Source organism: Aspergillus pseudodeflectus, assembly GCF_044049435.1.
Source record: "Aspergillus pseudodeflectus strain CBS 756.74 chromosome Unknown BJX68scaffold_24, whole genome shotgun sequence".
Lineage (NCBI taxonomy): Eukaryota > Fungi > Ascomycota > Eurotiomycetes > Eurotiales > Aspergillaceae > Aspergillus > Aspergillus pseudodeflectus.
Genome location: NW_027263800.1, coordinates 150,417 through 170,377, shown reverse-complemented (window position 1 = coordinate 170,377; position 19,961 = coordinate 150,417). Strand labels below are relative to the sequence as shown.

At 46.7% G+C, this 19,961-nt stretch overlaps 6 protein-coding genes across 6 annotated transcripts; 1 reads left to right on the top strand and 5 right to left on the bottom strand.

Annotated features, from left to right (window-relative positions):
• Positions 1 to 2,032: 2,032 nt before the first annotated feature.
• Positions 2,033 to 4,639, top strand: BJX68DRAFT_267341 (SANT/Myb-like DNA-binding domain-containing protein; the record flags this gene model as incomplete). The annotated part of the gene is made up of 3 exons (XM_071045801.1): positions 2,033 to 2,222; positions 2,288 to 3,153; positions 4,451 to 4,639. 3 exons carry the CDS (start codon positions 2,033 to 2,035, stop codon positions 4,637 to 4,639), a joined length of 1,245 nt encoding a protein of 414 aa, XP_070898532.1.
• Positions 4,640 to 6,025: 1,386 nt separating this feature from the next.
• BJX68DRAFT_238085 (uncharacterized protein) lies at positions 6,026 to 7,433 on the bottom strand. Its single transcript, XM_071040285.1, has one exon. The coding sequence runs from the start codon at positions 7,338 to 7,340 to the stop codon at positions 6,435 to 6,437; it is 906 nt and encodes a 301-aa protein (XP_070898531.1). The 5' UTR covers positions 7,341 to 7,433; the 3' UTR covers positions 6,026 to 6,434.
• An 838-nt stretch (positions 7,434 to 8,271) lies between these two features.
• On the bottom strand, positions 8,272 to 9,199 carry BJX68DRAFT_255612 (high osmolarity signaling Sho1 family protein; the record flags this gene model as incomplete). The annotated part of the gene is made up of 4 exons (XM_071043072.1): positions 8,272 to 8,685; positions 8,740 to 8,862; positions 8,916 to 9,068; positions 9,131 to 9,199. 4 exons carry the CDS (start codon positions 9,197 to 9,199, stop codon positions 8,272 to 8,274), a joined length of 759 nt encoding a protein of 252 aa, XP_070898530.1.
• A 1,866-nt stretch (positions 9,200 to 11,065) lies between these two features.
• BJX68DRAFT_267338 (uncharacterized protein) lies at positions 11,066 to 12,106 on the bottom strand (the record flags this gene model as incomplete). Its single annotated transcript, XM_071045800.1, has 2 exons — positions 11,066 to 11,993; positions 12,057 to 12,106. The coding sequence occupies 2 exons, from the start codon at positions 12,104 to 12,106 to the stop codon at positions 11,066 to 11,068; spliced, it is 978 nt and encodes a 325-aa protein (XP_070898529.1).
• A 4,658-nt stretch (positions 12,107 to 16,764) lies between these two features.
• BJX68DRAFT_267337 (uncharacterized protein) lies at positions 16,765 to 18,699 on the bottom strand (the record flags this gene model as incomplete). The annotated part of the gene is made up of 2 exons (XM_071045799.1): positions 16,765 to 18,287; positions 18,399 to 18,699. 2 exons carry the CDS (start codon positions 18,697 to 18,699, stop codon positions 16,765 to 16,767), a joined length of 1,824 nt encoding a protein of 607 aa, XP_070898528.1.
• Positions 18,700 to 19,617: 918 nt separating this feature from the next.
• BJX68DRAFT_238083 (uncharacterized protein) lies at positions 19,618 to 19,961 on the bottom strand. The gene has a single exon (XM_071040284.1). It carries the CDS (start codon positions 19,898 to 19,900, stop codon positions 19,697 to 19,699), a length of 204 nt encoding a protein of 67 aa, XP_070898527.1. The 5' UTR covers positions 19,901 to 19,961; the 3' UTR covers positions 19,618 to 19,696.

The following is a 19,961-nucleotide window of genomic DNA, read 5'->3' as shown; positions in this document are numbered from 1 at the left end:
AGAGATCCCCAGATCTAGATAAGGAGGAACTTAAATTATAGGTATAGATTATAGTATATATATAGGAAGCGTAGTAACACTATATTTAATTAGAAGAGGAGTATAGGAAAGCTTATAAAGATAATATTAGAGCCTATAGGAAACTCTACCTAAAGGAGAAACTAGCATAGATAAAGGTAGTCTAATTAAACTAAGTAGACCTAGAAGTTAACACATTTCTTAAAATAATCTAGGAAGGAGTTAGGAATATATATAAATATCCTTCCCTCCTAGTTCAACCCACAACTACGGCTATATTACTATAGATAATTAAGTAACTAGCCTAAGCCTTCTAGATAGAGCTTATAGCCCTAAAGAGGGAAAGAGAAGAGGAGGTATTACCTAGAGAGAAGCCTAATATAGCCCCTTTTAAGGGCCGTAGCGTGAAGGAATACTAGGAATAGTCTACTATAATAGAGGTATATTTTAAGATATAGCCCTCCTACTTTATAAAGGAAGACGTGAAAGTGTGGTATGGACTATCTATAATTAGTAATAAGAGGATCTAAGACTAGTATAATATAGAACCTATAATCCTATAGCTAGTTATATAGGAGAAGTTTAAAGACGTGCTAATATATATAGTTAGTAATCCTAGGATCCTCTAAAAGAATATAGTTATCTACTATACTAATATAAGATAACTTAAGACGTAAGACGTGTGGATATTTATATAGTAATGTGGTTGACGGTAACACTGCCGGATCCGGGCAAGCGCGCTCCCGGTTGGGTCCCTGAGCGCGCCCGGAGCAGGGGTGAGTGCGCCCTGAGTGGTCAGGGAGCGCTCCCGGAGCTGCTGCATCCAATCACGCGGCGCTGGGTCCCGCTCGCCGCTTTTGAGAAAGCTATAAGTGTCCCATCCTCCCCCTCAGTTGTCTTCCTCCTTGTCCACACCCAAACTATCCTGCCAACCGCACTCTCGACCATTCCTTCTGCCGAACTAACAGCCGATGCCGCTACGAGCCATATCGCTGCTGCCTAGCACTGCCTCCTGATCGCCGCTCGGATGCTACCACAGCCTCCTCCAGGACACTGAATCGTCCCCACTACGAGAATTGTTGGTGATTTCCCGGAACTCCATTTCTAGCAATTTCTACGATCTCAACTTTTCCACTTCCCTCATCATCGAAGGAACGCACGCTCGAAAAATTATGCTTGGGATGCCTGCGGCGTGTCAACGATAGCCCGGTTGCTCATTGCGGATACCGCCCTAATCGAGCCTTGGACTAATGGTGCTGCTGGCTGCAGGCCTGCGGCACACACTGGAGTATCTGCATGTGGGAATGATATCTCGCCTTCGCTTCCGCCGCTGCCTCAATCCGCCTCGTCTATTGTTGCTAGTCATATTTGAGTTCCGGAGATGGAACGCTGCGCAAATTAGGGGGCCCGGAACACACCTTCACACGACGAGCTTTTTCCCAGAATGGTCTGGACTGCTCGTAGCAATCAATGGCGGGCCTGGGTGTTACAGCGCATGTGATAACGGAGGGATCCGATAGGTTTAAAGTCCCCGAGGCTCGCTTCGTTTGCCTCAGGGAGGCAATGCCTCCGTAAATGGGGCACGGCTGGGCTTAGTGAGACGGGAAGGCATCTTCGCGATACTACACAAACGAGGGTAACTTCCCAGAAGAGCAGGGCCTAGGCGGCGGGGCCAGCGCTTTTCATCGAATCCGTCATTCGCGAGGCTTGATAGATGGGGCGTTCACGGACTCGCTTGATTTTACTCCTGGAAGTAATGCCTATCAAGACGGAACGCTAGAGAGTTTAGGAGATTTCAAGAGGACGAGGCGACTCCCAATCCAAGCACCGGAATCTGAAAGTCCCCTCGGGTAGGACGGAAAGCCCATTGTGCCTCATGTGCGCATTGCGTGCTTTATTAACAGCTGCCTTCTTCCATTTGACATGCATTGAATTCTCAATTTGCCCGCCTTTTTTATTCCATTTTCCCTATCAAAACACTGCCAATTAAGCCGTCTTCCTTATCACCGTAACCATGGTAAACCTTGACTTACAGATGTTCTGGGAACCAAAAGCCGGTGACAGGACGCAGAGTGGAAGAAACGCCAGAGCTACGAGCACCTTAATCCCACCAGAGGTTCATCCGGCGGCTGCAGCATCACGGGGCAAGACCCCTCCCGCCCAAACGAGCATAGAAATGTTAGAATCAAGAGATCTTGGGGAGTGTAAGTAAACTAGCTGATTCTGCGAGTTATATCGACGGTACAGGCAGGCTAATGGTAGCTTCTAGTTGTCTTACTTGATAAGGTCACTCAAGCTACAAGTCCTTCAATGCTTCCCCCAGCAGCTCTTTCGGACGTCGCAAACTTCCCAGAGTATCCTCAGGAAGTTGCTCTATATGCCTCTCCTCAAACGGACGGTTCCCCGTCGGTTACGGGGTTGGATGGGCCCGGGTCCTCGCGAGTTTTTGACGTTTTTGCCGATGACGACGACGAGGGTAAGAGTAGTCGCACTAGTGACAGCGATACCGGCCGGGTGCTTCGACCTCGAAAGCGACGCTTAGACCGACCAGCAGTCAACAGCGCCTCGAAGCGAATTTCTACTCGCCGACCGGCATTGGCGGAGTCGTCGAAGCAAGCCACGCAAAGCGGTGACAGTCATTGCCTGTCTTCAGCTGAACTTCCCAATGTGTCTGCTGATCCTCCAGCGGATAGCCTGTGTGTGCTTCAAGCCGCGGTTGGATGCCTCCAAACCTTGTCTACCATGATTGAAGAACGTGGCCATAGCGACAACTTGGACGCCAGGAGTGGTATCGTTCAGCATGATCTCAGTGTGCTCCAGGAAGCTCGCAGCAAACTTCAGCATGCGTACGGAGTTGTCGCGACTAGGATGGTAACTGCAAGAACCACCGCAAGATTCCCGCGAGCAGCAGCTCGGACACAACCGGCAGACGGAACTGCGTATAACCGGCGGGTTCCTTGGAACCATGAGGACGATTCGAAACTCATCAATCTTAAGGAAGTCCGGCAACTTTCGTGGCATAATATCTTCCAGGAGTTTCCTACAAGGACGCCGGGGGCCATCCGGACGCGCCACAATACTCTGCTGAAAGCATCGCAACAAGGCAGAGATTTCAAAGCCAAGTCTTGTCGACCTGTATCAGGAGCGTCGTGCCCACAAACCGCACCTCTAGCTAGAACTAGTCCGGGTATAGTGCGAGTCGGGAGTGATAGAAGTTCTTGTTCACTCGAAAGAGAGAATATCGATCCCAGGATATTTGCTCAATAAACACAGCGCAACCAATGTCACCTGTCATTTACTACTCTTTATCGCAAGAATCTATCAAAAACGTAGACTAGCCAGTCATCCACGCGGGTTCTTTTCCCAAAACCCAGCATTTGCACCCACATATCATTCCATCGTCTGCTCAATAATCATACAGTACAGTAGTCATAACTATCGTCCTAAGATCCCCAAAAGTTCTGCTATTTTATTGTGGGAGTAGCTGAGGAATACTTAGTTATATTCTTTTGTGATTATGACTTAGTCGCACGGCTGTGCGTATGGACTCAATAGTTCACTGCAAGGTACCCGAGAATAGAGAGACGAGTGGGGGCGATCGGCTTCCGGGAACACGTGCATAGTTGCATTGCGTTTTGTCTTCCGCACTGAGGTTATCAACCCCGCGGACACGTTCAAGAAATTTGCCCCCCAGGCAAGTTGCGTTGGGTGGGTTACGATGGATGGCAAATCGAAATTGTTGAACGTTTAGTAGTTCGAGAAGCATTCGTAGGGCGAACAACAACCTATTAACCAACTTTTGCAAATTAAAGGCCAGCTGCCAGCTTTTTTTCTTTGATTGCGGGAGGGGTGTTGGTGCATGTTCAACAGTTAGTCAACGGATCTGTTTAAGGAAGTGAAAATGGCACCTATTTTGGTTGAACAAATGTGAGAGAAGCAACCATATTGAATAGCCAGGTATAGTATCATCTTAAGCGCCTTCTGCAGTGGGCAATGGCGCTATTGTTCCGTATAGTGCCGCGAGAAGCTCGGCTTTTGGCCACATTTTAGTAAGTCTTTAGCTATTCACAGTCGCGCCAAGGGAGAGGCAGGCTAGCTAACAATGGGCGCCAAATCAATCTAAGCAGTTAACTACTGATCATCGAGGACTCGAGAGTGGAATCTCAGGACAGCTCAACGTCGAAAGTCTCTATGCTCCGTCAACGCCAGAAAAAAAAGGTCAAAGATAAACCGATCGCTCGTACAAAAGCTTCAATACGCTTAGAAGAATAATCATAGATCAAATTTTGCCTGAGTCCAGATTCTGGAGTCGTTCATACATCTTCGGCAGCCTATGAGCCAAAATAGACCATTAGACATACCCGGAAAGAGTTGGTCCCCAAGCTACATTCCTAAATCTTGATCCAGTATCAGCGGACTACTAGATACTTAGACGCCTATTACGGCGCTTAGCACGGAGCTTATGCGACACATCGCTGACTATCTGAGTGAAAGGGATCGGGCCATGCTAGCTCGAACAGCACGACAGATGCATGGCGGAGTAAATCACTTCCTCTACTTCTACAACGCGAAACAACATGATTTGACTGCTCTAAGATGGGATGCGCGCAAGGGGTACTAGGAGCTGTGCTTCGCTACTTAGGAAATACCGACGTCAACACATCCCTATCCAGCGACAAGAAAACAAAAAGTTCTCCATTATGTATCGCAGCAGAGTATGGTCGCCATGAAGTCATGCGTCTCCTTCATCAAGAAAATGCCGAGGTAGACGGAAGACATCGCGTGGGCAGAACTGCCCTTTGCATAGCCGTATCCAAAGGGCAACATCTGGCTGTTGAGAAGTTATTAAAAGCAGGGCCAAATACTGAACGTATTGATATTTGGGGCAAGACTTCGCTCTCATGAGCAGCCAAACACGGATTTAGAAGAGCTTTTGTTAGGTTATCATCATCCTGATACTGTTCGTGAATTGCTTCACGTAGGTGCCGACAACAATAGATACTGTCCAGATGACCACAAGTCAGCGGTGATGATGACCGCAGAATTTGGGCGTCTTGGTTCGGCCAATGTCCTCACCCAAGCAGGAGCTGATGTTGGAATTATCAGCTCCGACGGACGTAACGCCCTTTCTTTGGCTGCAGGATATGGGCACCTTGAGACCTGCCATTCATTGATCAACGCTGGGGCAGAAGTCTTGTCTGCGGACATCCTCGGTCGGACAGCCCTTTCTTGGGCCGCCGAGAGCGGAAACACGGAGTTATTTAACTTATTTTGGCGCCTGGATTCTAGGATCAACTCCATCGACCAACTGGGGCGTTCGCCTAAGAGGAAACAATGATATCGTTTCTCTAATCGCCTCCCAAGAAACTATGTTAGACATCACACATCAAGGAGAATGGAACGTACTGGAGATTCTGGATGCGGTTCGGGAAGACCATCCAAGTGCGATAAACGTGCTTCCTCCCGATTGGCAATATCGAGTTTGGAGTGGTCAAGGATTCCCTATGATGGTGCCGAGGCCAGAGTGCAATCCCCTCCTGATAGCCGCTACACAGGGGCACCTTCAACCTGCTAAACTTCTGCTAGCTGCAGGAGCTGCAATGAATGCACAAAACGACTCCGGCATAACACCCCTTATGTTGGCAGCTGACAACGGGCATACAAACATAGTCTCGCTTCTAAAGTATTGGATGGGTCGGTACCGCAACCTCTCTCCTAAAAGGATATGCCGGCTCTCCGGAAAAACGGTGGAGAATACTGTATCAAAGTTCTCAAGACCCCTGAGTTTGTACCATCTTTGAAAGCTTTTTCGGTGTCTACAAGGAGCCGGCACTCTCGAGTCCCTTCTTACCGAACGACCGCTAGCAATTCTGTGGCAGGAGATCTTCCGTGAGTTTCCTAGAAACGCAGAGGTGGCCATCCAGACGCGTAATCAAACTCACTTATTTTAATAATAACCTTTCAGTGTGCACGCGTTTCCATCTCCTACATCATTGCGAAATGTTATGGTGCCATTGAGACCGTATACCGAGACCACAGCCGAGACGCAGATATCTGTCAAGGGTATAGGAGGAAAACCAAATTGATTGCCGTCCATATCATAGCCAATAGCACAATGATTGCCTTCTGGTCGACTAACAAAGCCTAAATACCCAGTACAGCCAGCTACATCTCGAGCATAGAGGCGGTAATGACCGTCTTGAATGAGAAGAGTCAGGTTGCCACCAACAAAGGCTCACGATGTAGAACAAGACAAGAACTTGGAAGATCATTTTGCGATCAGTCATCTAACTCACATGGCCAAGTATGTATATGTGGTTCATACCGTATTTACTATATTTAATCAAAGGCAATTTGCTGACATGAAAAAGACAGTGCCCGGGCTTAATAAGAGCAGAGAGCACACTAACAAAACACTATACATCTCGAATACAGTTCAGAAGCTCCTTCGCGTATCCTGCTGCTGCTGCCGCGGCATATCCCCGGAAATGTTCGTTAGTCAATGAAGGCGAGTCCGCATAATCGGCAATCCCACATATGACAGTCATTGGGAAACCCACAGCAACCATCCCAGCCATCCCCTTAGCACCTTGCTTCACGCCAATAATGCCAAATCTTTCCTTCATCTCGTCACGTTTGGCGGCGTCATCAAGAAGTGAACCCAGGCAGGCAACAGGACCAGTATGGATTTTCGGTCCGAGAACGCGCCCAGTCTCTTGGCGCATCGCTCCTTTTATATGTTCGCATAGATTGTATTCGCGATCATGTTCAGGATTTTCGTCATTGGTGGGCTCGTATAGAACATCGTAAGGTTCTCTCTGGAGGGGAGTGTAGTGCGGAATTTTAAGTCCCTTCAATCTAGCAGTTGTCTCAACTGCAACCATAGCAGACAAAACAGCCATGTGGGGGTGGTTCACACACCGCCCAGAGGTAAATCTGAGCCCTTGTGTTGTACACTCCTCCTTAAACTGAATAATGGCTCCAACACCAGTTTCTGTGCTTGGGCAGCTGACCACAACATCACCGAGTCTCATATCATAGTCTTCCTGCGGGATTCCGCTTCCAGGGCCCGCAATTAGACCAAATTTGATGAACGGAAAGTTCCGCTGGATATTTGGTCCGACCACGTCGGCAAAGCGCTGTAGGTCGAGAACAACCACATTAAGAGTCCCAATGCGTCCTAGAATGTAGCCATTTGTATGGGCATACTGTACTGTATTGGACGGTGTATGATATGTCTCGTCGAGCGCAGCCACCGCGAAGGACAATTCAAGATCGCTGGTGCAGATCCAAGAAACAGTAAATTCATCGTTTGAAGGCATCTTGACTGGGATTCCCTTGGCGAGTTAGGTATGGTAATTTGATAAATAGAAGGAGGTATTGACGTTGGGGCAAGGTATTCCTGGGGGGTTAAAAACCGCTGAAGGTGGAGTTGATGTTGTGGGAAATTGCGATAGTCACGGGTCTGGTCAGGTGACTGTAGTCTGCTGTCGGAGCTATGTACTCGAACGTCCGCCTGTCCTGAGGCTCGACCTCGCGTAGTCATCACATAATAAGCCAACTAGATATCAGTCACCCAATACAGAATCGTTTCCCATGTTTGCAAGGTTCTTGGTCTTCTAACTACCGTCTGTATGCCTGGGACTTACTCATCATCAAACAGTGTTCGGATAAGAAATTCATAAATTACAGTATGGCAGCAGCATCCGTGCTCTTGTTTGGTATGATCCATCCGTCGATATGACGGGATGTACTGAACGCGGATATGGTGCTACAGATCTACGAGAGAAAGTGTTACCCAGTAACGAAACCTTTAACGTATACAGCATTCTCGGGCTCTTGCGCTGTACCGAAACCAACAGCGCTACTCTTATTTCTATCTAATCCGTACCTGAACAAGCCGTTATCCTTCTCAGCTGGAAGTGAGCTACAAACTGGCTGGAAGCAACTGCGACACTGAATTTGCTACCTTTCTAAGCTAGTGTGAAAAAGAATGGATCTACCTAAGCTACAAGGTTGGGAGGGTGGTATGTATTGATAATACTGTAAACATCGATAGATAGAAGAGCACGTGCACGTATTTTGAGCCATAGTCTCAGGGTGGCAAAGCAATGCATTTTCACAACTCTTCTACCCTTGCCGTTCAAATGCAGAGGAGAAGCATGATTTGAATCTTACTAAAGCAGTTGCAGCAACAGATTTCTTGAGGCTGCCTAAATTTGTACATACTACATATCGGTATATAGAGTAAACTCACGGCAGGAGAACCATATAGTCAGACGGAACAATGCCACTTGTCCCGTCCAGTTTCCTGGCCCACCACCATTTTCCAGTAACCTGCGACACTTCCAACATTTCATGTTGTTCGAAGCTAATCTCGGTTTTATCCTCTGGGTTAGCCGCATAAGTGTAGATTGCCTTTGCTCGGTAGGGATAGATCGTCTGGTGGCTCGCGGTTGACGCCTGTCCACCTTGATATTCGCGGATAACCGAGTATCGAGAAAGGGGCGGATGCACACCGCTGCAACGGACACTAGGGTCGATATGAATTTGCACTTCTTCCGTCTGGTTCCTTAGGGAGAAGGATTCCGGATCCTCGAGCGGGGCTCGGCGTTCGCTTTGGATAGTTTCCTGCGGTATGGACCCAAAATAGAATATCCAAATAACCTAGTCTTGCAACTAAATATATTTCTTCAATCAATTCAAAGTTTTGTCACTTACAATGATTATTGAGACCAGAATAGAGCCTGCAGCAGCGACTTGGCAGGCGGTGCTGTTCCTATAGACCAAATTGTTGACGGACAGCACGTTGAACGTAAATCCCGCGGAAAGATAGCCCACAGTCTGTTGTCCATCGTTACTCAGGTTGAATGTTAAATTTATTTGCTGGGACATACTGCAATGCGGTGACGTTGACTGTTATTGACGAGAATAACAGCCGAACCGGAGAGACAGCAGAGGGAATAGGCAGTGTTCCACCATGAGAAGGTTGGATAACTGACATGAATACTGGCGACGATGGATGAAGCGAAGGATATGAACCACCCGATCTTGGTTTCGTCTGTTAAAGTGAGGTCCGAGTCTGAAGTTGAAATCACAGTGCTGGACTCACTATGGCAAGTAGAGACGTAGAGAGCGCGAAAGGGTTATACAAGATATTGCTCAACCAGGCCGTCGCCATTTCCTCTCAAATAACCCCAAAGTAGATAATCACTGCTTCAAAATCCCAGGAGAGCTCCAGCATTTAATCATTTCACAGGCTAGGCAACCACCGGGAGGTTATTGAAGATGCAGTAACGCAAAAATGAGGATAAAGGAACATCTCATTATGCTTTCAACAGGAACCCAGAGCGATAATTGAATGATACTAGCCTTATTAAGCGTTGTTGATTGGTCGTCATAGTCCAAAGCTGGTGCAGACCGTTCGTAGAAGTGCCGGTGTCCAAGATATATCTTTGTCCTAAGGCAGTAGGCCTACTAACTGAGCAAACCTTCGCTTGGAGTACTAGTATGGCTGAACGCCTTGCACACAAACACATCGTTAATGCTTCCGTTACAGTACAACAAGGGCATCATAGCGAACTATTTTTCTGTCTGTCGAAATTTAATGTGAATATTCAAATCGTCAAATGTGAAAATATGTGTGTCGCTGATTCAGAATTCTCATAACTCTGCACAGCTATTGTGGGAGGAGTAAACCTCTCCACTATAGAGCTGGCTAAGGTTTCGCATATAGCTAATTAACCCCGAATGGGATGAAATTAGTCGTCTTCTTTGTACCTGTACATAAGCCCGTTCATAGCAAGAGTTCTTAAATGAGTTCAACACACGAATGTAGGGACACAAAGCTTAACTTTCGATCAATAAAACCCAAATGTACCATGCACTTCTTCTACCTCATCTGGTGATTTCTATTCTGATAAAGTATCATTCAGGAAGACTTCAAACTCTGAAATTGGATTAAAATCGGTTTCCCAAAGGTCTCAAGTTACTGGATGGAGGCCGCACTCCTTGTAAGGGATGTTAAGATACGCCTAATTTGAAGCCAACCCTTACTTAAGAAGCTGAATGAGTGGGGGATCAACAACAGATTTGGATAATTACCGGGAGATCGCATTTGCAGCCACGTGATAAACAGAACGACTTTCATAAGATCGGTCAAGCGTGGTTGAACAGGGCCTTCTGCCCTAAAAAGAAAAAGCCGCCGAGTTGAAAAATAGAGATCAACTGAGATAGTAAAGTGTGCTATAGCGAATAACTGCTGAACAGCCGTAGAAGTAGCGTCTTGTTGGATTACCAAACATCCATATCGACTTTGGCAGGATACACCTGTTGCCGGACTCAGTTTCTCGAGGAAGGAATTTAAGGGAGTCATATGAATAGGGTACACATTCGTGTTCGAACCATCACGAATAATCACGTCCTCGAGGCCTATGGCCACCGAGGCAGAATGATAGAGATCATGACTGATGAGACAGCGCCGAGGCTTGACTACCTCAAGACCAATTGGGTCGGCCGTGAAGAGAAGGGAAGGGTCTATGAAGTTAGTAAATACCCGATGGGAGACCGACGGGAAATCAAGCCATCATGGCCGGGAGCTATACCAACTAACGCAACACCAACAAAGAAGTTCCTAAGGGTGCATCAGAAGCTACCCAGAGCGCTGAGCACGATAACCGTTCAAATGCGCCCTGGCAAGATAGGACTCCGCCACTACCTCTACCAGAGAGGAGTGGTCCGGATGTACCGAACAGCCCTTGCCAATGCGGAAGAGCAACACAAACGGTCCGCCACATCCTTCTCGCATGCCCTACCTTCAGCGGCCTGCGGGAAGAAATCTTCGGTAGACAAAGTGGGGGAACGGAGAGGGTTTGAGGAACCCTGGACAGCTGTCTAAGCGGAGCTAACCCCTCAGGATATGGACAATTGAGGGTGTAAGCAAGTTTTATCGAGGAGCTCATGTTACAATCACATGCTGATAACCTACTCCAGCTGAGATCTCTTCTGGGCAAGTATCTTGGCGCGGGTAACGTCAGAAAGATCGCCTTCACACTTGCATATCCCACTCGGCGTGCTTCCGGGCTAGTCGCTTCCTTCTCTTCTCCGTTTTTGGTTTTACACGAAGCAAGTCCCAACCCCAGTCATCGTTATCTCCGTTATTGTGGTGAACTTTGGGGGTGCCTTTTTCGCTCTCAATTGCAGCGACCTCGATTGGCGGCTCTCCACATGGACGTTCCTCATAAAGAGCGGATGGGGACTTCCCGGCCCGATATTCTTCACATGGGACTTCGGGGCACGAAGTATCCTTAGACTGAGGCGCTGGGAACGGCTCTTTACAAGCAGGCTCGCCACCTTCTGTGTTCATCATATTCCCACTGGTACCAGATTCAAGAATGTTTCGCAAGCGCAATGTCTCGGTGGTAAATGCTTTGACAACAATCCTTATTACGGCTTTGCTGAGTGCTGGGTCGTCTACAATTTCATTGTAGAACTCGTCCAGCTGGAATGTTGTCTCATCAATCGCAAAGATGCTTGAAAGCTTGGAATGCAGATAGTCATGAAACCATTTTTCGTCCTCAGGCAGCCTTGAAAATATCAATCTGGCTCCTTGTAGGATTTGGAAAATTGACAGAGATTCACTGAGAGTCATGATATAGTTCTGGGCAAGCGTGTCGAGGCCGTGTATCTCATACTTCCTGGCGGCGTAATAGACCTGGAGGCTTCTCTTGTATTCAATCTCAACGCGATGTGTCTCTGCTTCGATTTTCCCATAAGCGATTGTTTCATATTCCCCCTTGTATAGGAAATGTAAGACAGTGTGACCAATATCTGCGGCAATATCTCCAAGTATAATACGTGGATTCCAAGACTGTCTTGCTTGAGATAGTCGATGTTGCCCCTGGATATAGTTTTCCGGAATTGAATAGTTTTTGTTCCCGATGGTAACAACAATGATCCTTGACTGTTCATATGGACTGCAGTTGAGATAGGATGATTAGCAGGCATCATTAGGAGCAAGGAGTCTATGAGTTGCATACGATATCTCTGGCTGGTTGAAGTCGATTGCTGAGCTCCCCAGGGAAGCCATGAGTGCGTTCCCGCCTTCCAACTTCTTTTATCTCTTTTGACTTTCGTGATAGATTCGGTATTTGATTGTAAATTAGATAGCAGACACAGTTCGGAAAGAAAATTTAAGTCAAAGGTAGTAACATGGGCAGGAGTCAGCTTTATTGTAGCTCTAGGAAAGATGACGATACTGAAGGTCTGAATTGCGAAGGCACGGGGTGAAATATGCGCCAAGTTCCAATAGGCTGCCTTGATTTAGTCACTACTATCGAGCAATTGAACACCCCTTGCATATGCCAGCCTTGCTAGACTTCACAAATCAAGTGGTCTCTGGGCTTCTGTAAGCAGTAGTGTACGTGAAACATTCCTAGGATAATTAGCTCAAGCGAAAATATCTTTTCTTATTTCAGAAACTTCACTAGAAACTGAAGGAGCTAGCGGTCATACTTTATTCTTCAAGCTCCTACTACTAGTCTAAAACAGAGGGAATCTTACTATAGATTTGGTGCAGGAAAGTCATTGGTCTGAAAGTCACAAAAAAGTCACAACTGCATGCGAAGAATTCACCGTGCATGCAATGCGCTTGCCCCTTGTACGAAAAGAATGCCGGACGGATTCCCAGATGTATCCCCTAGCCTCCTGACACTGGACGCCTTATGGCTCTCATTCAAGCTCACCTTTTGAGGAAACAGTTTAAGGTCTCCGCTATTTACTCCTACATACCAGAGCTATGAGGGGGCTTGGAAGGTTCATGTTACACTTATAGTAGTACCACGTCAGTCTTATAACTTGGCTGCTAGGCCTCTTACCTGCAAATCCTCAATCTTCTTTCTTAACTCATAAGAACCACTACGCCTGAGACATTACACAAATTCTAGCCATTCAAACTATACTGTGATTATGGATCTCAAAGACAGGATGATTCTTGAATATGAGGAGCGAAGGGATAAGACGCATGAAGCGGTTAATGATGTTGGGGCGAATGTTGAGGGTCAGCAATGCTGCGTACTGTATCACCTGAATATGTTCTATTATAGTCAACAGTTCCTTATGATAGCCTGTACAGTCCTTCATGTCGAAAGACATTACAAAATGGTGCTCTGTTCAGAATTGCTTTGACTGGTGCCTTGAGCACGGCTATTTCGACTGACAATCATGGAGAGGCCACGGTGCGTCTAGTGAGCCAGTTAAAAGATAGCAGCGGCAATATAGTCCTCAAAGGGTCTATCAGGGTGGTCAGAAAGCAGCCCATAAATTGGCGACGAGCTGCAGCCAGGATATTCAGGTGTGATTCGAAGTGGCGGTTAAAGGAGGGGAGGGGCAGCGGCGGGTTTCATGCTGAACTTTCTTATGACCTAGGAGGCATTGAGAGTCGAAAGAGAATGTACTATTTTCAAGCCATATATGCACCTTGAACTACAGTGCTGACCAAAATTTGCGCCTGGTTCATGCCGTGGCGGCAGGTCCGGCTATTGTACCTCGAGTGGTCAAGGCTCTGGGGCAGCGGATAGGCTTCTGTTCTTTTCTGGTTCGCCACAATGACCCGCATTGAATTACTTAGAGCAGGAGCGAACAGATTAGAATCATTAGAATCCGAAGCAATAATAGGGTTTGAAACAAATGGCGATCGATACAGTTCACGTCACGGAGGTCCAGACTTTTCCCTCATCCTCCTCCCATATTCTACACTTACCCGGTCACGACCCGTCGTCTCGCCGACTCCAGGACGCCCGCCCTCTCTGCGTCCCTTTTTACATAACCGCCAGAAATTATAATGTCACAAATGTCACACCTGGGTCAATTAGGCGCTTTGGGATAATGGGGGCTTAGCGGCCAAGGCAAAGAAAGGATGCCCCAGGGCAGCGAAGGCTTGCCCCTTTCTTCGCCCTGGGGAATTCTAGTCTATTAACTGAGAACTAAAAGTATGTTACTACAGTACTTGTGCACTTGTCTTTGAATTGCCTTTTCCCGCGACGAAGCTCCGAACACCCCCCGGCCCTAGCCTGGAAAAGTCACTATCCCATCTCAGAATAGGGAAAGAGTTATGAGAAAAAAAAGTTGTGCGCTAAGATAAATCAAGTTACTTAGCCGGAGAATCCATACTTTCAGGCTACTTCGAGCTTGGCGCTGACGAAGTTTGGCATCTTAACCTGCTGGACTCCTTGTCGGTTACTTGATTTGGTGTTGGATAATAAGATTCCTAGACAAATTTGCAAGCAGGAGGGGAAATATCCCAATCCTTGGTAGCAGCAGGCTCGCCGGACTCAACACATTCCTCCGAAACGGGCTCGGACGCCTCGTGTCCTTTATTATGGTTGGATTTCTTTTTGCATATCCTGCACCTTTTTGCTATTTTCCTGGATTGAGCTCAAGACTAACAAGCAAGAAAAATAGAAGTCAAATAGGAGGAGATAAAGGTCCATATTATAAAACCATCTAGACCGCGAAAAATGGTGAATATATATCATGCCGTTACTACTGGGTCTTGACGTCTACTCTTCTTCAAGCCACCGTTGATTCGTAGAAAACCAATCCACAACGGCCGGAAGCATTAAGCAGCTAGTGACGTAGTTCCCAACCAGCTGGCCGCCCGATCAGTCCACTCCGATGATTCCGATCGCGCTTTGAGATCTTGAAGCAATTCGCCACCCCCCAAAACCCGCTTACGTCGGTTAACTAACTAGAGGTGTCATACTTGGATGGCCCTTCTATGACAATTTGAAAATGTCTTGAACTTCGCAAATATATGGTTCCTCGGCAACATTAACCGAGCGTACTTGAGGGGCAAGAGAAATCCGAAATGGAGGAATACCAGACTAGTAACTCATCGCTCTGCTAATAAATCGTCTTTTCTCAACGCGGAGAGAGTAGTTTTATGGACAGAGCAGAAGAGGTGGCTTGGTCCTAGGGAACTGCCAACCTCAAAAATTGTTCATAGACAACATTCAGCGACTTGTTTTTGACAATTGTCGGAACCACACCCAGAGAGATCTGATCTTTTGCCAACCCGTGCTCCAATCTCAAACTTTTCTTGCACTGTGCTAAAATTTGACGCTTTTATTTAAAAGTACAACATTTCATAGATCGTCTTTAATGACCTTGTCGTCTTGCCTCTTCCGTGCTGCCACTAGAGCTACTGTTATGAGCTCCAGAGTTTCTAGAATCAGAAGAGCTGATACTATTATTCGAGTGACCACTGCTCCTGGACAGTGAACCTGTCCACTGGTCACCAGCAGACTGAGCGCGAGCAGCGAATCCTTTTGAAGACATGTCGCCCCCACCCCTAGCCTATACAGAGTGAACTTAGCTCGATGAGAAAATAACATCCGAGGTAATAGAAGGGCTCTCTACCTGTGAGGACTGGATCCGGGAAGCGTCGGATTTTGTCATCTCGTGTTTTGGCATTTTGGTAGTTTATTAAGAAGAGCTTGAATGCCGCGACAGATAATCCATCGGGGAAATCTGTTTTATATGTAGTGGAACCTGAACTTCCAGAGTGAACGAGTAAGGTAACTTGATCAAGTAGGTCACACAACCAAGTGGCTCAAACACTGTAGGAGTCCTGCCCACTACGCCATGATCAGTAAGAGCGAATCAAGTTTATTGTTTTCTGTGTTTCCCACGGTCCGAGCCACCTTTTATCTTGAGCACTGCGCCTGGTCTGCGACCCCATCCGACGGGTTTTAATTGGAATCCGGGCGGAATCGTGGCGGCTGAGAGGCAAAGGAAGCAGAAGGCGCGGGGCCCTTGAGATTTAGCTTAGAAGAATAAGGACGATCGTGAGCTGCTAAGGACCAATAAAAAGGGGGTACGCAATACTAATTCTGGCCCACGTGGACCTCTATATGGGCTTTGTAACCCGTACAGAATAAGGAGGTTGTTTAGCACCCCGCATGGTAGACAATTCAACTATCTTCTCAAAGTATGTAGGCCCAAGGAACTACTGATAAAAGAATAGGACTACCGAAAGGGTGATCTAGAGAGCGACATTGTTTCCGTTGCGGGAAGCCAGCTCCTGACTCAGGTGAGTCGATAGTATAGTTGAACGGTCAATAATCTGTGCAAACCTTTCGGCTAGCACAGGCTCATATAGTTTAGTGATAGGCATTTTTGGTGAGCAGCTTCGTTGACCACAGGCGCGTCAAACCCTTTAGCAACGTAAAAAGTGCGTGTTTACTGATAGCGGCGAAGACGACCCTCCACACACTCGGTTCTATGTGCAAGGTGTCCCTAGCTTCGTATAGCAGACGATGTAAGAAATATTGTTCCTTTCATTATGCCATATATGTATTGAGCGCTAGTCGTTAATGTGAATATCTTAATACTTCTTTTAGCGATGTAATATTTGAATAGTCTTTTGTTAAGGGCCGAAGACATAAGGGCAGTTCTCTGACAAACATATAACTACTGAACATATCATCCAGAAGAACATATTAGTGGCCGCAGGAAAAAAATAAGATAAACTGAGTATAGTTATTATTATTAAGTACTGTACTAAACGAATGACTAGGCCTAAACTAATGAGTGTGAGTAGGTTCTGACCACAAAAAAACCCGTAACGAACGGACCCAGGTTTGTCTATACAGCGACGTTCTGATTGAGCGTTTTGTTTCATAGCTGCTCTTACAACTGAGCTAATTCAGATCCAGGCCGTGGAGAAGCATGGCATCTTTCGAGCTATTAACCGGCTTTGGCCTTGATCTGATCGAGGAATTCGGTAAATTTTTTATCGAGCGCGCTATTGAGATACTCCGTTGTCACCACTTTCTCTTCTATGGTACTTAGCCTGACATTAAATTCGTTCAACTTATTTTCTACCTCTTCGCGCAGATCTGACACGGCCTTATCGGAAGCCACGGTGCCAGACTGTGACAAGGGCTTTTCCGCTCTATCCTTTAGTCTGGGATTTTTTTTGAACAACTCTTCTTCCAGAGTGGTCATTGGCCTGTGTTTAACTTTATCTCCGGTGAGATCGTACACGACCTTACGGGCACGGACTTTCCACGGCAGTTTGACTTGGTCCCTGCTGGCCAGTTGCTCTATGATATCATCAACTGACTCCCCTTCGGGCAAGAAAGCGTCCACCTTTGATCTTTGGAGCATTCTTGGCAATATGGACTTCTGAAATTTCACACAGACATCTGTAGGAGCGGGAGTCTTTGAGTCGTGCCTGCCAGATCGTGGCTGCGTCGCCGTGAAGAAATAGATGTGTTCGATATGGCCTAGTTCTGAAGTTTTACATTGTCGATCAGCGGCATAAAATTTGTAAGCGTTTGGCAAGAGCCTCCATTTTTGAAGATTATCATTTCCTATATTAGCTTTCACTTGAATCTGAAAAACCTTTTTCTCTGCATCATAGACTTGAACGCCGTACGAGCTTTTTGTGCGGTCATCTGAAACCCGTTTCTTCTTTTCGTATAAGATGACGAACTCGGGCGTTCTCAAGATACTGTAAGGCCAGTAGGTTGTTGCATCCGTATTATTATCATCGTACATGTATCTTTGTGGGTACTCCTGATCATCCCCAGATCCTTCAAGAACACCATTCAACCATTCTATTTGGATATGGTTCTGAAGACAGACGTGATAAAGGTGTACTTTCGCCTGTCCAAGCTTTTCAGAAAACACCTTTTCATCTTCCTCTGAACAAGGTGTCTTTAGTGGTTGAACAACTAGTGGGTCAACTCCTTCTCTGAATTTCTCATAGGGTATCCCGAAGTTCTGTGCAAACTGAGGCTCCCAACCAAGGCTTTTGGTAACCTCGTCCCGAATCTGTATATTCATGGCTTTCAGTGACTCAACAGAACTCTGGTCCCCTGATAGACATCTTTTCAGACTTTCGATGGCTTTTTCACAGTGCGTCTTTAAAATTTTCTGTAAAGTTTTTTTGTCCTCTTCGCGCATTGGTGAAGCCGATCGTTCCCTGCCTCTACTTTCATTTTCGTAAGCCGGGCCGTAGTCCTCATGTAAATCATCGTCACTCTCAGTTTTCACGCTAGAAGTGTCCATGGGGGTATCATCATCGCCACCAGGTTGATGCCCAAGGTCATGGTTCGGGGCTTTCTCATCTGTTTCGCCAGGTGTTCCTTTGGATGTATCATCAATTCTCTCGGACTGGTGCCCAGAGTCATCGTTCGGGTCGACCTGGTCTTTTCCCTCGCTCCCGCTGTGGCCGGAAGGGATGTCGCAAACCTGGCTCATTCCTTGATTGCAATTAGGTATGCCACTAAGCTGGACAGTAAAGAGAGACAGAGAAACAGAGAGGGGAGGGAGAGGGAGGCAAAAAAAGAAAAGAAAAGAAAACAATTACTCACTCTCTGCGAAGATTTTCATGCTAGCAATTTCCAGGATCTCGCCCGCATCCAGTATCAACTTCATACGTTCTCTGGTGTCGCCTGTATTAACATATTTGAGGAGCTCCTCATCGCTCCACGATTCAAGTTTCTTGATCTCATCCTGTATGGCAGTGGCGAGTCTATCACTTTGTTTTTTGGAGAGCTCTTTAGTTGTACCATCTCTGAAACCTTGGGGCACGGGGCCTGACGCGCCATTTCGCCCAATATGGTCTAAAAATTTCGCGTCAACTAACTTGACATACTTCTGAACGAGCGTCATGTTGACTTGTCAGTACACAGGACTTGAGAATGCTTGTATAGTGAAGACAGGAGAGCCAACCCAATAGCTAAGGAGGACCGAGGTACTTATAGCGCAGGCGGGAAACGAAGTTAGTGGACTCACGAATCTCAGGCCAGGTCGGAATTCCTTTCCCCTGCCTTTTTAAAGGGCATACCACGCTTTGATTTTAGCGCCTCATGTATCGCCGATTTAGTCGGCCTAATTTCTTTGCATTCCTCAGATGAATTTAGTCCTTTGCAATGCGCCTTCCAACCCAATATTATTGTGTATATTTGTGCTTTCCTTATACTAAGGTAACTTTTGGCAGGGTATTCGCCCTTTTTGCTCCATTACTATATCAAGCTTGATAGTCTACAGCACGTATTCTTGAATAAGGTTGGCAGTAATAAACCGTCCAGCGTGATTCGGATTATCGGCCAGACTTCTGCCGCTGGAAACCACAGCGACGTAGCGTCCCCACCCTACAGGCCGTTGGCTAATTTTGGAGGGCGCAAATTAGATATACCGGGCATTCGAATTACCGGAGACCTTTTTCATTTGTTTCATATAAACTTTGGGTTATCTTTCTATTTCCTAATGCAAATGAATATATACTGTAGTCTTTTATAATAGATGGCATTTCCATTCGACGTCTAGTAACCTTACTCAGCGATCACAGGCTAACTATGCGAAGGCTTGTGCCGTCAAATCAAGGTCCGTGTTGAATAGATTCCACTCTTTTGTGTCGTAAGATCTGTCACCCTCAGTTGGGATAAGAGTATAGTGAAATTTAAAACCGGCGCCCGGCCTCTAGGCCCTCGATTAGTTCTGTGATGCTAGTACGTAAAGGGAGTAAAATCGGAACAAGAATACTCCTGTACCTATCTTATAAATGATTCATCTAAAGTACAGGATATTGTACAGTATAAACCATTTCGTTGCTTGTATCTCCATAACTATGGACATCCCTATAACCCCTACGACGTAAGCCACACGACTAATCTGGCCTGCAGCTCATACTGGAGATCTGACCGGGGTCATAAGCCACAATCAGACATACGCTCGTGGTCTGATCACCTAGAAGGCCGGAGGGGTTGAAACAGAGGCCCAAGGTTATAGGCCCAGATACTAATGACCCGCGTCGTAAAATCGGGAGCAGAGGGCCAGGGTAGTAGGATCGGGTGCGGAGGTCTAATGACATAGCTCTAAGAACACCAGACCCTGTGCTTCAGACCAGACTGGTCGCAGGGCGGCGGTCGTAC